The sequence below is a fragment of the Topomyia yanbarensis genome, chromosome 3, assembly GCF_030247195.1.
Source record: "Topomyia yanbarensis strain Yona2022 chromosome 3, ASM3024719v1, whole genome shotgun sequence".
Lineage (NCBI taxonomy): Eukaryota > Metazoa > Arthropoda > Insecta > Diptera > Culicidae > Topomyia > Topomyia yanbarensis.
This window is the reverse complement of record NC_080672.1, coordinates 321,662,599-321,679,613: the sequence shown is the minus strand read 5'-3', so window position 1 is coordinate 321,679,613 and position 17,015 is coordinate 321,662,599. Positions and strand designations below refer to the sequence as shown.

The 17,015-nt window shown below is 36.7% G+C and overlaps 1 protein-coding gene across 3 annotated transcripts in view; it reads left to right on the top strand.

The window, feature by feature from the left end:
• LOC131694206 (phospholipase ABHD3) overlaps window positions 1-17,015 on the top strand; it is a 59,387-nt gene that overhangs the window by 28,852 nt on the left and 13,520 nt on the right. For 2 of the 3 annotated variants that reach the window (XM_058982707.1, XM_058982705.1), the window contains exons 2-4: window positions 13,907-14,070; window positions 14,132-14,405; window positions 14,459-14,776. In XM_058982707.1, the coding sequence (XP_058838690.1) occupies window positions 13,966-14,070; window positions 14,132-14,405; window positions 14,459-14,776 (697 nt within the window). In that variant the 5' untranslated portion in view covers window positions 13,907-13,965. Of the gene's footprint in view, window positions 1-4,863; window positions 5,022-13,906; window positions 14,071-14,131; window positions 14,406-14,458; window positions 14,777-17,015 lie in introns of those variants that run through there. The other variant, XM_058982706.1, reaches the window with a different exon arrangement.

Here is a 17,015-nt window from a genome sequence, read left to right as displayed (position 1 = left end):
GCGATTTAATTGAATTAACATCGCCTATCTGCAACTGCAACGCACTCCAGCTTATATGGGATGCGATGCTATACTCAATGCACCCTGCTGTGTACGTTCGTGGAATTGAATCGCGCTGCAAGGAACATTCAATAAAATGAAAAAAGGGCTGAATATGGAGCTGGGTTAGGCTTGGATGTGACGTTGCGAAGTAATTAGTGCATTTGAGGAACGGTAATGAATTATTTAATATTTGTGTATTATGTAGCTTCATATTTGGTTGAGTTGGTTTGTTCTATCGATTTTGTTTTGGCGTTAATTTTTCGAAAATGAAGCAAGGCCTTAGGCCACTAACGACTTATTTTTGGTTCATGAGGGATTCGTCAATAAGGCTCACCGTCCCCCGAAATGTCAAACCCGATAATGACGTTAAACATTTGTCACAGCAAACGGGTACTCATTTATCTCGCTGCAGTCCTTGAATGAAGTGTCGATAGTTTAGGTAAAATAACAATATTCTGTAACAATGTATTTTTGGATGGGAGTTTATATAACTTCGTGCTCAATTGACGAGCAAAGTTCTTTAGTTTGAAGTTCTGATGATTTATGCAAAATGTCTTGAAGATTTCCAGGTTGCTTGATCTTGAATTGACGGTGTTCATTTTACTTATACGACGACCACCACATGTGCTTCATCGCCTATATGTAGCACATAGTCAACGAGTGCAACCTCTACTTTAAAGGCCACGACTCCATCCAGGTTTTCTATCAATTAAATCCATATCAACATTTGAATAGGGCTAATAAGATTTGTAAACAAACTTTTGTTTTGCTGATTTCTCCTAATTTGTTATCATTTCAACACAGTAAACATTTGAAATTGATTCTACCAAGGATAAAGATGTTGATTCATGTGTATTTTTCATGAAATTCAACTCGGTAGCGGAATAATAAGCGAAATAAGTTTGTTTACAAAAGTCTCATTAGCCCTTTTGAAGAATTACTATTGAAATCATGTATTTTCAAACAATAACAACACTGTTTTTTCTTTTTACAACACTTACGTTTAATTCACATCTTTCTTCGGAATCAAAATATTGAGATATCTGACGTTTAAAATACGCGCACTGAGATCTCGTATTTTTATTCTACCGCCCTCTCCTTAAGCCCACAAATGGTTTGTTTTCCTCCCAATTTAAAGGTCAAAACGCCACAATACCAACGCAGCTGGATAAGTCCATACACTCCATTAGCAAGAATATCGAAAACAAAATAGAATGGACTTGTTTTGTTATGTTTATGATGAGCGCCAACAAGACAGTTAGCTAAAAAGAATTGTGATAAAGTCATAAGTTTATTTTTCGGTATATTTTTTTTATAGAAAAATGTGTGCATTTTGTTTATCCGGTGAATTTGTCTGGGTGGGACTTTGGCTTCGATTTATTTTATTCTGGTTGCAGTTGAAAATCGAAGAATTGACTTGCGCCTTTCTTTTTTTCCCTATTTGCAGAGTGGGCAACTAAAGCGCATCTTGTGTACATGTTAGAGAATCAACTTGCGCATCATCTACACCAGTTGTGCTTTAGTTCCGCACACTGAAAATAGGAGAAAAACCGAAAGGCGCAAGTTCACTATGTTGATTTTCAACTGCAACCAGAATATTGGGCGTGGAATGTGTTCACACACACGCGAAGAACTTGGGTTGGGGCGTAAAGGTTGATTTGTCAAAGGGTCAAAGGTACATCGTACTCAGCCAACAAAAGCTTAGATATTACCATGGCCTGGGCAAATTCCAATTGCGAGCTTACCAGAGAGCAATATAAAGCCTTAAAACACAAATAATTTACGGGGAATTTTGAACATGAAATCCGGTAGTCAATTATTTATTGTCAATGGTCACTGATAAGTGATTGGTATAGGATAGCCTTTCATCAAGAATAACGCCAAGATCTTTTACGTGGTCAACGCCTCACAGCTGATTTCCAGCAATGTTGTAGTTGAAATTAAACATGTTCCTTGTGCGATGAAAACTGATGACAAGACATTTCGCAACACTAAGGATCAACGTGTTTCTTTGACACCAGTTGTAAACGGTGTCAATTAGACACTGTAGTTCATGACAATCGACTTCACTCTTTATGACAAGGAATATTGCAAGAAATCATCGGCGAAAAACAGTTTCCCTCCACGCATTAGAACGAAGACCGCATCATTCACGAACAATGAAAATAGTAGCGGACCTAGTGCACTACCTTGAGGAACTCCGGAATTTTCAGAAAAGGATTCAGACACGTTGTCACCGATTTAAAGAACGACCTCGCGGTTTAACCACCGACGAACCGACGCCACATGGAACAAAAAATGCGTCAGATGTTGTCCTAATTGTTTAAATTAAAATATGTTGTTACACTAGCGTCATCTGTACAATGGTTCGCGTGGAAGTCTTCGTCGATAAAACAACAGTATGCAAAATCCAAAGTAAATCGACGTTGTACCAGGTATTCTAGAACGAACAAACTTTCTTTTATTCATGTTGAAGATCACTTTTCCGACTTTTTATTATCTTATATATGCACTATTTCACTAAACTGTCCATCAAAAGCAAAAAAGTAACAGAATACATGCATTTTAAAATAATTCTGAAGACTATTTCGATGCATATTACCACTATCGATGACCGTCCATACCATATTACCACTACATACGCAGCTGAAGGAATTGCACACTTTCTGTAATAAATATCAATTTACGTATCGAGAAGCCTGCCCTGATTCAAACATGGCGGAGCAATCTGTCGTAGTTTGACAGTGGCGATCGCTTCATTTCAAAACAATCGTTAGCATTGAACACTTTTCAAATGCCTCTGTCATGTCGGTTCGTCGGTGGTTTAACAACAAGGTAGGATCAAAGCCAGTGGTAGAATCTTCTGGTACATTCTAGCTTTTCAAGCTATGCTAGTAGTATCCCGTGGTGAACTGTGTCGAAAGCGACCTTAAGCTCCGTGTAGAACGAATGCATCTGGAGATTACTGCATATTTTTATTGTGCAAAACGATGTAAAGGTAACTAGTTTCGTCTCAAACAAGTAATAGTATAGTAGAGTCAGTTGTTATACAAATGAGTAACATCTATCAAGTTCCAAAGCATCCTCTAAAAAATTATTATGTTTATTCAAATAGCTTTAGAAGAAAGTTGTGTTTCTCTTGTTGACGATTTCCATATAATACCTGCTGATATGTATTGGAACATCGAAACTTCTTTCAAGTTTTAGTGCGATATATGCCTTAACTGATTACTATAATTTGCAATAAAAATTGTAATTTTTAAGTAAAAACCAGGAATACCTGTAGTATACCTGTATTTTTAAGTCTATAACTTCAACGGACTTGTGTCATCTGTTGATTTTTTCGATTCGTTCCTAGATTACATGGCTTGCTTCAACAAAATGAGGTATACAGTAAGTGAATTACACATGTTTCATGTATGTCTTCAACATTATAATCATACCTTTAATACTTATAAAAATGAAATAAAATAAAACAAAAATAAAATATTTCAAGATCATCAGAACATTAGCACCCCTTGCATCCTCCCCCCCTCGTGCGCACGCCAATGGTGATTGACATTTAAAGTAAACATTCTGAAAATACCAGCTAACATTTCTGTATGTAATTAAGAAACGCCTGTTGACCCGTAACCGTAACAGTATTCAACCACGCTTTTCCATAGTTATTCTGCCTAGCGAGAATGAACGATAAACCGGTGCGTGATTCAATTGAGTTAGACGAATACCTTAAAAATCAAAATAAGAATAAGTTCTCATGTCGCTCGCCCATGAATGTCAAAATGTTTGCGTGCGGAATATACCGTTTCGCATAGGTCCAAAGTACAATCCCCGCGGTAATGCCAACCGATCGCTCTGGCATTTATTCGCACTTATGTCTACTATTTATATACCTACACACCTACAAATCAGATAATGATCCGCGTCACCATGGCAGCATGTTCTACTAACGAAAATCGCGAAAATCAGCTAGGTCACTTCGTTGTTATGGCAAACATAGCCATACCATGACGTCGCTTATCGACTGCACTGCTTCGTTCGTTGTGGTAGATTATCTTTATACCTCTTCCGAGAGGTGCAATAACTATATAAGTGCATTACCAACCCACGTAACGGCAACTTTCTTAAAAATGGTTATTGATTCGAATCGGAGCCAGTATTATTAGACTTTCCGTGTTTAGAGTTTATTCTGGGAAGCTTCGAGCATGATGAAATATGATGAATTTGTAATGACCAAATCGATCGTAATTTCAATAAAGGGCCTAATCAATTCAACTGATTGCCAAAATCGATTTCAGGTTCTGAGAAATCCGCCTAAATGTTTATTCGTTTATGAGAATTGTTTAAACCAATTAGGCTACTTGGTTAATTAACGCTCGGAATGATAGACCTGTTTTTGACATTTCTGTTGCAGAGCAGTATGGAAAATTGATTCAGTGTGTTGATGATTGCGTACTAGGGATGTTTCTAAACGTTCAACTATTTTAGAAGATAACCAAACAAAGAGCATAGGTATTTCGCGATAACAGGCCGCTGATGGCTGCAACACAACATGTGCTCTAAAGCTATTCTCTACTCACAAATATCAAGTATCATTTTGATTCGGCACAATCAATTAAATATAAAAAATGTTCGTGCTTGTTTTTATTGACACAACAATGAAACCGCCAAACAGGCTGGTACACCACTGTGCCGGTTTTTGAATTATTCACCGACACTGCAGCGTAGAGTGCGACGGCACCAACACCAGGCTCATTGAGTACGTCATCGTTAGAAGTTCTATACTGTGCACCGGTGAATTACTGTGGCGACATGGAATACGACTTGTGTTCAGTTTGATTCATGCCCTCGAGTCGTCGAGGTCGCGCTTAATTTAGTGGTTGAGTCATTAGTCTAATCTTCAATGAATTGATTGCCTAGGAAAACCAACACCACTATCGCAGGTGTTTATCGAAATATTCCGATTGATTGACCAAAATGTAAGTTCTTGTAGCTGTTGAATGGTTTTTAAGAAATAATTCTTTTCGATATATGGTACATCACGATCACAGATTTCGAATATGGATGTGCGAAATTAATTATTGAGATGCACCAACACCATATGGTTTACCTCCTTGTTTCGACGATGATGTGATGTGCCTTAAGAAGAATGATATAATCAGCTGGCTTTCGTGATCATATTTTTGTGTTCTATGTAAATAAAGTGAGTGATGATTCAATAGACTAATGCAAGAGTATAATACTCCTAAATCGTAGAATACTAGACTATGCCAGTGGTAGAGTGGAAAGCATGACCGCTTCTTACAGTGGGTCTGGATTCAATCCCTGCCGAGGTCGTTTAGATTTGAGGTGGAAAATCTGTAGTCACGTCTTGCTTCGGAAGGGAAGTAAAGCCGTTGGTTCTGGTATATGTGTGGTTGGGCCGACATCTAGAGTCCAGAAGATGGATTCACCTTTCTGGAGTCGGTGATAAGCACTCAGTGCGGACAAAGGCCGTAGTAAAACAAAAATCGTAGAATACTTGATGCATGGTTAATGGTAACGTCGACGATGCAGGATCATTAGAGTAGGCCGTTATTGGGGCGATGTTGGAATTCTGTCCATCGGTACGGTATGAAAAAATGAGTACATAATTTGAGAGATATTGAATCTCTAAAAGGTTGACGTTTTATATGGTCAAAAGAAATGTTTGGTTCCGTATGATTTATTTAACTTTTATTTTTTTTAAATGCAAATTTTGCAGAGTTCGAGCACATGAGACAGAAAAGAAAAATGAAGCTTTTAAAAACCGGAAATCTGTGCACTTTTAACTTTTAATTTTTACTCAACCTGCGAAAAGTACGTCTTATAGTTTGCATTATGTGCTCGAACTTAACCAAGTTTGTAAATGTATTTTACATTTGGATTTTTTTTTAAATTTCTTATAAATGGTATAGAAACAATTTTACTCAAATTTTGCCCAATTTTGATTCATATCTTGATTGATGTTATGACTCACGATAGATTAAATACTAATATAGTAAAAATAACTGCTATCCTATGGATCATGTTCCTAGATGGACGTAAAGTATCTATGATTGGAAGTGCATATTTTTTTCGAGAGTTGTCCTACTGGAGCTGTAGAGTTGGATTCTCGTCAAAATTACTCATTACTTTTTTATGTTTTTAACGACATTCAATTAGCAATAGACTGTAAAACGAAGTATATTTTTCAATATTAAGAGCCATAGTACTCAAGGGAGAGCAAGGAGTTGAAGGAAGAAAGTTTTAGCAAAGCGTGGAAAGGGTCATATGAGCAAGCTTAGAGTTTACCGGCGACTTAACCCTTTGTCTGCTACCGCATGAATCAGGATCCTTTGGCATTAGAAATGCGAATCTCCTGAGTCTACGGCATATCCGGATGAGCGTAAAGTAACTTGTTACTTCATGTTGTCGGTTGTTAAAGTAACAAGTTACTAGAAGAGAATGTCAGTCAGTAAAACACTGCTTAAGGTGAAATGGTGACAAAATCACAACAAAGGTTCGGTTATGTTAGTGTTACGTTACAGAATCTGTGTGCGGCTAGAACGTACTATGTATACCGATAGGAGATGTCACGCACATAAGCGTTCAGCAATCAGCTGACTGATTTTTTACCACGTGTTTCATTTGTTCTGAAAAACAAAAAAGTACAAATTTCCCAAACGAATCAAAGTTCAACTAAGAGAATCTATTCATTTACATGTGATAACATGCTTACATATAGTGATACAGTTTTTAAGTAACCTGAGATAAAACATTCAAGTTACAAAAGACTTCGTCTTGCGCGCCAATGCAATGTTTTGATTTTGACGATGAATTGAAAAAGAAGAAGCAGAAACGATGGCTGCCATTTTAATTGCCAGCTTGTGATTCTCTTCACCTTTCGTCACTTCTTGTCTTTAACCTTTCGTCACTCGCGCTAGTGCACTGAGCAGGCATTGCATTTATCGCTCATATGAGTAAATGCGTCCAGATAATTAGCTACTGCGACAATAAAAACTCACATTTTCACACGAAAAGTTATTGGCACTGGATAAATACAATGTGTTATTTCTCCGGATAAATAAAACCGCCGGAGAAAGAGCGAATGGGTTTATCATGGTATCCTTTTTGCGCTCGCTGCCCTGCTGTCGCTATTCCAAACACGAAAACAAGTCTGTCGTACTTCTTTGCTGCTTTTCTTTGAAACTAAGTATATATTTTGACGCTTTCATTGATTTCCACGAAATTAAAATATTATCACCTTCTCCGGTGAGAAGGAAAAAATCAAAAAACTTTATCCGGAAAATTTATTCTCACGCTATTTGTGGAGACGGAGAATTTTGCGTCTCATTTTATCTCGGAAAAGTTGGACATCGGATAAGCCTCTTCTCGCGTGAGTGAGAGAGAATTACAATGCCTGGCACTGAGTGCACGGCGCTCTGAAAATATAGCGAAATCGTCTTAGGGCGGGCTGTTATTCTGATTGTGATATTGAGTGTACGGTTCAGATGTGCATCGTAGGGATTTTACGATCGCGTGGGAATGAGCGTTTAATTGTGCGCACTTGAGACCGTGTTAATCAGATTATAAGTGCTATAGCGTTTACCAAATGATTGCGATTGATTGTTCGTCGTTGTGTATCATCGCGAAGGGCTTAGGCGTTCGTAATTTAGTGTGTTCGAATGCGTGAGTGTTTGAATGTCGCGTGGGTGTTTATATGTCGCGTGGACGTTTGTATGTCGCGTGTGCTGCGTATCACTAGATTTCCCGTTTATGTCGTGTTGTTTAGTGGATATGAGCATCATTTTTTGGCTGGTCTAACCTAGCCTATGCTACTAGGGCCGAGGGTAGGGTATTTCGGACGTAACCGATTCATGATCGCGCATGTGTTTGAAGGTTCGAGGTTGAGACTGCGTTTATGAGTTTATAAGTGCTAAAACGTTCATTTATTTACCGGGGTGTTTTAATGTAACGCCGTAAGTATGTGTAGATGATTGCAATTGCATGTTCGCATTTGTGTCCAGGTTTGTGTTATCGAGTGTTCTTACGTCTGGAATGAGAGCGATTGTAAGTATATATGATAGAATTTGCAATTCATTGTATTAATGAGTGTTAATATGATTTAATTTAAGATATAGTAAAAATAACATGTCGAAAAAAGATTAAAATGATTTTTTTTAAATCAATTATTTGTTTAATGAATAATAAAAAATGAATTATTTTTTTAATTCGAACGGCGGGCTCGCTCCCGTCCTAGCTGAACAAGGGACTAGAAATCGACAGTCTTCATTAGCTTTGTCACCAACCGAATTAAGAAGGGTAATTAGCCAAAAATAAGACAACAGACGATAATAAAAACACAGGCCTTGGTATCTAGCGAAGGAAATTAAGTAGATCAAATGTGTTGGGTAGTAGCTGCGGTTGTGTGTGGTCTCGCTTTAGAGGCAGGGTACGATCACTGTCACCAATGCGATAATCATGTGTTCTTTCTGCACAGAGAAAAAAAAATATTGGTAAAAGTAAGAGCGTTCCGCTCTTAGCAAAAAACAACCAACGCCTACTATTAGATTGAAAGTAAAACTTTTAACTTGATCAAGAATAATAATCAAAATAAAAGTTTTCCTTTTAAGCTAATGAAGAATGGTAATCAAAAGAAAAGTTTTATTTTCAAACTAATAGTTTGCATTTGTAGTTTTTTGCTAAGAGTGAAAAACTCTTATTTTTACCAACATTTTTTTCTGTGTGGGACGTTATCATATCCCAGGGATAGCATAAGGGTTTGTGCATTGGGCTAGAGTTCCAAGGGTTGCATGTTCGAATCCTGCCTCTGGGGGGGATTTATTTCACATAATTTCTTACGCTTAACTCATCATTTCGATCTTAGCTACCACCAAAAAGTCTTAAATAAGTAACTTAAGTAACGAGATTAGGTTCAAACGTATAAATTGACCGCTATTCTATTTGGTAAACCTAAGTAAGAAGAAAAGAACACATGTCACATGCAATCAATTAATCGTACCTTAATTAATCCGAATGAATCGAATCGAATGTTCGATCGGCTGGTGCAAAGTATGGAAAAACACAAAACGTGAAAAAGGCCCATAACCGCTCTCGGCCTCCTCGATACACTACTATCGAGGCATAATGCAATAACTATGCTAAAGCAATTGTTTGTCAGCGGCTTTTTAAAACTGATGCACAAAATATGCTTGATGATGTTTGCAATACCGTCAAACCCATCAACCTAGTGGAGGGCTTGACGTGCCCCAGTAAATGATTCATATATTCGTCGTGTTATCTCGAAATGTTCTCTTATCTAAACTATAAGTTAGTATAAGAGGTAGATAGGTGTTCTAGCTTGCAAATAAAACGTATTGCATTCTATTTTAACCCTTTCATGCCCAACTTTTTTCTAGTGCATGAAGTGTTTCAAAACTATTTTTTCTTGAAAACGGTGAGGTCAAGAAACTCGAAAAACCTTTTTTCATAAAGGTAGGTCCTTTCCTCGAAGTGTTAGAAGCTGCTCAATTTTTGCCGTCCAATGCTCACTACAATTTTCCTAGAATATTTACAATAGTCCAACTGCGTGGAAAACGTAGCTAAAATTAGTATAAATTGATAAGTTTTATCAGTTTTCACTAATATTGCAACATAACAAAGTTATATGAAAAATTCATTTTCCGTCGTCAACGTAAACTGTCCCTGGCAGCACTGCTCCATCGGAGTTCAATCAGACTAATTACAATAACTTCAGTTCTAGAGCTGATCCTTGTAACTGTTAATACTCAAATGAAAGCCAATAGTCAGATTTATTAGCCTTACTTGTTGTTGTGAGCAAATCTTGCCTCAATCAAAAGTTATAGTTGCTTAAAAACATTGTTGTCCACAAACAACTTGGGCATGAATGGGTTAACATGTGACTAAAATGAAACGTACATTATAATTGACTTAACTTTATCATTGAGGGAATTGAAATTAGATTTACTTATAAGCCGTATATGATAAAACAGAAAATTTACAAATACTTATTTCGTGGACTTGTTGACTTTTCACCGAGAAAAGTCAACAAGTCCATGAAATAAATAAGTTGCTGTGACCTTAAATCATATTTTCATTCATTGCTTGGTAGTTATATATGGTTATTAAACTAACATTAGTTGGAAAACGTGCAAAAAATTGGTATGTATCAATCCCAATCTTGATGGGTATCAAACCATACAATTTGTCTACATAAACAACCGATTAACGTTCCAATCGGTGAAATGACACATGTGGTTCTGGAGTTAGATTGTATTTGAACCTACCTACCTGAATTAATGCATCATTTCCGAAACTGATCGGCACGATTAAAGGCGAGCCAGGATGTGTGGGTACAAAGCCTTCACGCTCGGTTTGAAATCTGTCTGATGGATGCCATGACATTTAATGTGTCCCACTATTTCAAAACTGATTACGCTCTAGTGGCAGTTGATTGTGATATTACTAAGTTGTGACTGGTTGTGCTACGAAGGCAGATAAGGTAGCTCCTTTCACTTGTCGTGACTTAATTATTTACCGCTGACAACATGTTCTATGTTTAGATCGTTTGGTATTTGTATCAGCTTAAGTTGATTAGATTTTCAAAGTTTCATATATTTGGTTCACGCTCTTGCTTTCGAGTAGTAAATGAGAGGCTAGTTTTTGTGCGCTAGGCAACTGGTAGAAAGTTGTTTCTGTATTTTTTTCTTCTACCATTTTTGCTTCCTCCAGGAAGCTGCAATAAACAGGAGAAATTTCTTCTATCTCCGATAAATAAGAAAAAATAATAAGTAGACATGTGCCCAATAAACCTCATATGCGCTCAACTCGCAATGCAATTAATATAAGTAACCAGTTACACTTGAACACTACTCATTCTAGCCTCAAAATGGATAACCAAAGTCATGTGTCGTACTTGATTTGCCATGAAAGCATGTGGTGTACGTTATTCGATCAATTATATGACTCATCGACTCTATAATAAATATGGAAACATGAATGCAGTTTAGAAATTAAAGTTTTAATGGAGATTGAATGTTGTGAGAAAAATCATTCAGGGGTGGGCTCCAGACTGCAACCCACTTGGTTTTGATTTTTTTTAAAAATATTATCATTAATTTATTTTTAGCTCAGTAGGACAAGGGGACAAACTATCGACACTTACGTCGAACAAAACAAAAAAGTGCAATGATGATCAATTAATGTTACATTATGCTATTGAACGAAAGAGCAGAAATCAACTAATTGAGAGGCAATGTACTGAAGACTGTAATGCCCCACGGAGACAACTTTGAAACATGAAAAAACCCGATTTAATCCACCTAGCATTGAGATGCGACGTTTCTTTTACATCACTGTTTACTGATTCATTAGTTTGCAGAACTCATGTGAAGTACGCATTCAACTAGAGATAAAGCGAGTCCTGCACGAATTAAGCTAAAAATTGAATGAATTATACATCAATAAAACAAATGAAATTAACAAAATGAATTACATAAATTATGCTAAATTATTGAAAAATGGATAAATTTAACCAAATGAATTATTAAAAAATTAGCAAATTCATAGGATGATTGGAATAAAAAACTGAATAGAATAAATGTAAAAAATAAAATAAATAAAACATAAAATAAATAAAATAAATAAAATAAATAAAATAAATAAAATTAATAAAATAAATAAAATATAAATAAAATCATAAATAAAACCTTTTTCGTTGGTAGATCTACATATAACTTCATTTAAAAGTCCTTAATGGAGAAAAAATTTGAAAAAACTCCATTGTTTTTACTCCATTGTTAAAAATCATCTTTGCGCGTCAATAGCACAAAACCTGTAACCAAATTACACGGTGCTACAGTGATTTTGTTCTTTTCAAGTGATCTAGTGTAGGTTGCAGATCTCATCAAATGCAAAAAAACTATTTTTCGGAACTTTCGGCACTAAAAAAATTCCTACTCTGTCATTTTTCAACCGATTTTGATTTTTTTGGATTTTCTGGGAAGAAGAGGAAATAACCTTTTCAAAAAATCGCAAACTAATTCATATTGTTGTTCCAAGTCCGCATACTACTTTTAACAAAAGAACATAACATAGCATACCGTTGGAAAGGTCATTGCTTCTTCTTTCCAAACCACTAAGAGGATAGAAAATCGGTTGAAAAATAAACACGTAGAAAAAAATTTCGTGCCGAAAATCCTGACAAATAGTTTATTTGCTATAAATCAAGATTTTGAGGGTTTATTAAATTGATCAAATGTGGTTTTGTGTTATATTTGAACAAACCTAGAATCTTTAACAGATCACTTTAAAAGTACATTCAATTTTTTCATTTTTTAGCACCGTGTTAGTTATGGAATGGACGTGTCTCACCAGAATCCAACATTCATTTAGTGACAGGACTAGGACTTTGCTCAGAAACACAAATAGTGTTTTCAATCCAGCGCTAGTTTAGTCCTGTCGCTAAGTTAGTGTCGGATTCTGATGAGACGAAGTCGAAACGCAACTTCTATAATTAATTCATTTAAAAATTATTCAAAAAAGTTTGCTCTTATAAACTTTGCTTCAGTACATTGGCATCAAAATAAATATTAAATTGTATACTATATTTCAAGAACGAATTCATTGTTGTATCAGTGGAGTAAGGGAATGAGGAAATAAATCAATGGTTTTATCAAGCTCTATTCTATATATGTAAGAATATAAATCACTCTTCTCGTGACTAAAATATCTTGATAACGTGAATAGAAATTACGAAAATCGCGACTTAGATTCCGCAATCATGAATATAATTCATGCTATTCTGACAGAAAAAATCCGATTGGAAACTCTTCAATAAAATATCACGGTAACGTGATGAGAAATCACAAAAAGCGTGAATAAGCTCCTGCAATCATGAATATCGTTTAACTGTCGGCTGTTATTCCCAAATTACGAACAAGGATCATCACTACAAAACATATCCAGGGAACAACCACAGTAATATTAATAAACATTTGAAATCTAAAGCCATGTATATATTTGGCGCGAACTAGTTTTTTGGAAACACAAATAGTTTCATGAATACGAGGTCAACCTGTTCGATTTATTACAAAGATCATCTCTAATTCGATTTCATGAGTCGTCTCTGATCAACTGATTATTTTGTCGTAGATTCCATCCAACATCTAACGAATAGGACCAATGAAAGATTTTGTTGTGTTTAGAATTCATCTCGTCAGTAACTAGTACCAACTGGGTGTCTAGTTATACGATGTATCTAAACTAGTACTCAAATTAGCACTAGTTGGTTTCATTTGGAGTGATTTGTCCATTATGTTGCATTATTTTGATAATTACGCGGCCTGTATTCGGTAGAATTAATCAAAATGTGTGTTATTTACGCTCCATTTATTAAAATTGGAATTAGATATCTTGTTACATGTCCATAAAATTGTCATTTTGAATTTTAATTGAAACCTTTTATATCATGTCTTATGAACTCACACAAATTCTACTTCTGGGTTCAAAACGTTCGGTTTATGTCACAGTATCAACCCATATAATGGTCCGCAATTTAGTAACACATGTTCTCGATTAATTGTTTTTCTACTTGGGAATTAAGTTACTTATGTTTTGTCTGATTCTAAATGAAATTAAACTGATGGGAACAGAATGAAACATGTCATTGTGTTCTTATCGGGTTTAGATCAGTTGCTTTATTTCAACCTATTGGACTAGAGCAGTTCATATCTACAAAACGACGGTGGTAAATAATTAATTTCCACTTTTCAATTTTTATCTTTCTACACGTGTAATGTGAAAAGGTTTTTCGTTATTTATCATTCCGTGTCTTTGTTTGCAGATATTCCCCAGCAGGATTTAGCAGTTAAGCACCATACAGTATTATTTTGAGGAACGAAAATGATTGCGGATTTGTACGCATATCTTACCAACCTACCACGATGGCATATTTTCGCAATATTCTTCGTAGGATACTTGTTCTACTATCTCCTGGAGGTGGTTAAAGTAAGTAATGCCATCGTTGCAGTATCGGAACTGATACTAGAATGCATTTTCGTAATTTCAGCGTCCAATCCTGGCGATCTCGGATGGACCGTACAAGAAGTACCTCCGCAAAAACATTCCAATACTGGGAATGAAGTTCTGGCCGACATTCTGGTGCGTGGAAAGTCGGGCTCAGACCGTGTTTGCCAGTATTATTCGGTCAAACACCATACCCGCAATAGAGTATCGCCGTGAGGTTCTAACGCTGAAAGATGGTGGTGAGGTTGCGTTGGACTGGCTGGAGTCGAACTGTGATAGTGAGTCTCCTCTGATTATCATTCTCCCTGGATTAACGGGTAGGTTCCGAGTGATTACGCTAAGCTTTCTCTAATCGATTAAATTTATGCAGGAGAATCACAAGCTGAGTACATCAAATGCCTGGTAATGGCAGCCAATCGTAACGGCATAAGGACGGTCGTGTTCAATAACCGCGGCCTTGGAGGACTGGCACTCAAAACTCCGAGACTGTACTGTGCATCCAACAGTGAAGATCTTTCGGAAGTGGTGAATCATGTTAAAAAAATGAATCCACATGTGAGAATTGGAGCCACTGGAATTTCGATGGGTGGTTTGATTTTGGGAAATTATTTGGCCAACTACAGCGATGAGTCCAAGTCGATTCTTACTGCAGCGAAAATAATCTCGGTACCGTGGGATGTTAACAAAGGTAAGCTAATAACACAAACGGTTTGTCGAAAATTATGCGCGAGTATTAAAAAAAACAGAAAGAGTAAAATTATTCGCCAGGCTACGATAAGTTTTTCGTTGTCTCGACGATGACGTACAATGATTGATAGAGCATGCTTCTCGTGCTTTACGGTCATTGCAGCTGTTGGTGATAACCCTTATCGCAAAAAGGTGGATTTAAATTTCGCGCTTTCAAGCTATCTGGAAGGTACAGTTTCTTTCGTTCTTGTAATTGTGTTTCTTCATTATATTAGGCGTTTAGACATCTTGGAATTTGAAAATAATTTCGAATTCTTAATTTTGATCATCTAATAATTACGCTTTTGAAATAAATATGAAACAGATGATACAGGAAGTGTCTTTATGTTTTTCATAAGGTGACTCAAAAATTTGCGGTTCGGAGAGTCGATCGTCACTCAATGGCCTTCCAACAACTGTCACTCTCTTTAAATTCTCTCTGCGAGAGGAGTGACTGACAATTGTGGTAACGGTGAATTAAATGCAATGAGATAATCCTCTGCTCACCAACGCACAGTGGCTCAAAACAGCGATTTGAGGTACTCAATACATTCAGGGGCGGCGAAACACTTTACGCCCGAGTGGGTAGAAGGTACAGGGTGAGGGGTCCATTAGTAAGGTTTTTTTCTCTTTTCGCAATGCACACGCTTACATTACATTCACATTAAATCACGTTCGTTTATGCAAATGGAATTGTGGTACATCGATGTTTTCAAATGTGTGTAGTGCGAGATACATGCGTTGCACATCGAAATTTTTTGAAATGGTTCAAAATTTCGAGTGGCTAATTACCCACTCAGTTATTTTCGAGTGGGTAGTACTACCCATACTACCCACGCTTTCCGCCGGCCCTGAATACATTGGAGTCAAAACTGTCCATGTTAGCGATTGCACATGTTCTACAATGTTTATGTGTGTAAAAGTGTCATCTTTGGGCAATTTTTTTTAAATTGATCGTAGTAGGCTACAGAGAATTTAATTTTTGAACCGAGATAGCGCTTGGTCGTCTTCGAGAAAGTGGTAGAGGAGAGTATTTTTAAAATTTTTGCAGAAGACATGTTGTCTCTATCACTCACAGTAAACGAGTTATGAGATGTTCTCTATGATGAACTCCTTCATTTCCTATTTCTTTTGTTTCTGATTTTTTGCGTTAACAATGTTCGAAGGTATTTTTTATCATCACAAAACACACAACTTTTCTGAAGAGACCAGATAGCTGTGAATGCTGTGTAAAGACTTATTGCTGATTTTGATTTTGTTTTGGCCTGTTTTCGAACCCGTGTAAGTTCAATATCGGCAAAAATTTTAATTATGCTATCAATTATACTGATAGGACCTACAAAACGAAGCTAACATTGTTTGTCCATAAGCACCCGTTCAGAAATTATACGCTGTTGAAAGTTTTATGTCTAGCCCTCCTGCAGTCGTGTGATTGGCTCACTGAACGAACAATTTCATCTCGGTCCGAATTATCATACACTCAGGCAAAAAATACAGCGAATTTCATACACTAAGGCAAAACGTATAGCGAAATTCATAAGATTTATTTTATGATGAATAGAAAAGTATCAAAACTATGTTTTCTTAAGATTAATATGACCGGTCGGTTCCGACCGAGGGGCGACTCACTCTAGTATTTTCGGTTCAGGCTAGAGATGGTCGGGTTCGGGTTTTTGGACCCGAAACCCGGACCCGACCCGAACCCGACGGGTTTCGGGTCGGGTTCGGGTTCTGTAAATTTAAGCTTCTCGGGTTCGGGTCGGGTTCCGGGTTTTCAAATTTGAAACTCTCGGGTTCGGGTCGGGCCCGGGTTCATGAAATCTTGGACTTTCGGGCTCGGGTCGGGTTCGGGTTTTTCAAATTAGAAATTATCGGGGTCGGGTCGGGTTCGGGTTTTGAACAAAACAACCCATCCATTTCATGACACTGTTTGCGTCTTTTTTGTAGTAGTGAATTATACTTCGTAATACGAATGGATGACACATATAACCGTACCAAATGTTAGCACCTCTGAATCGCTAGAATTCGTCGTATTTTCTGGTGCTCAAATATTGTATTTTTTTCATTCTTGCATAAAATTCCGTCTCTTCAGATTCACAAACTGCCTGAATTATTTAATTTTTTAAACGAACATTCATGAAAGATCATTCAACAAAACGTGTTTCACATCTAAAATCTCTTTGCGTATTATTTTTCATGAT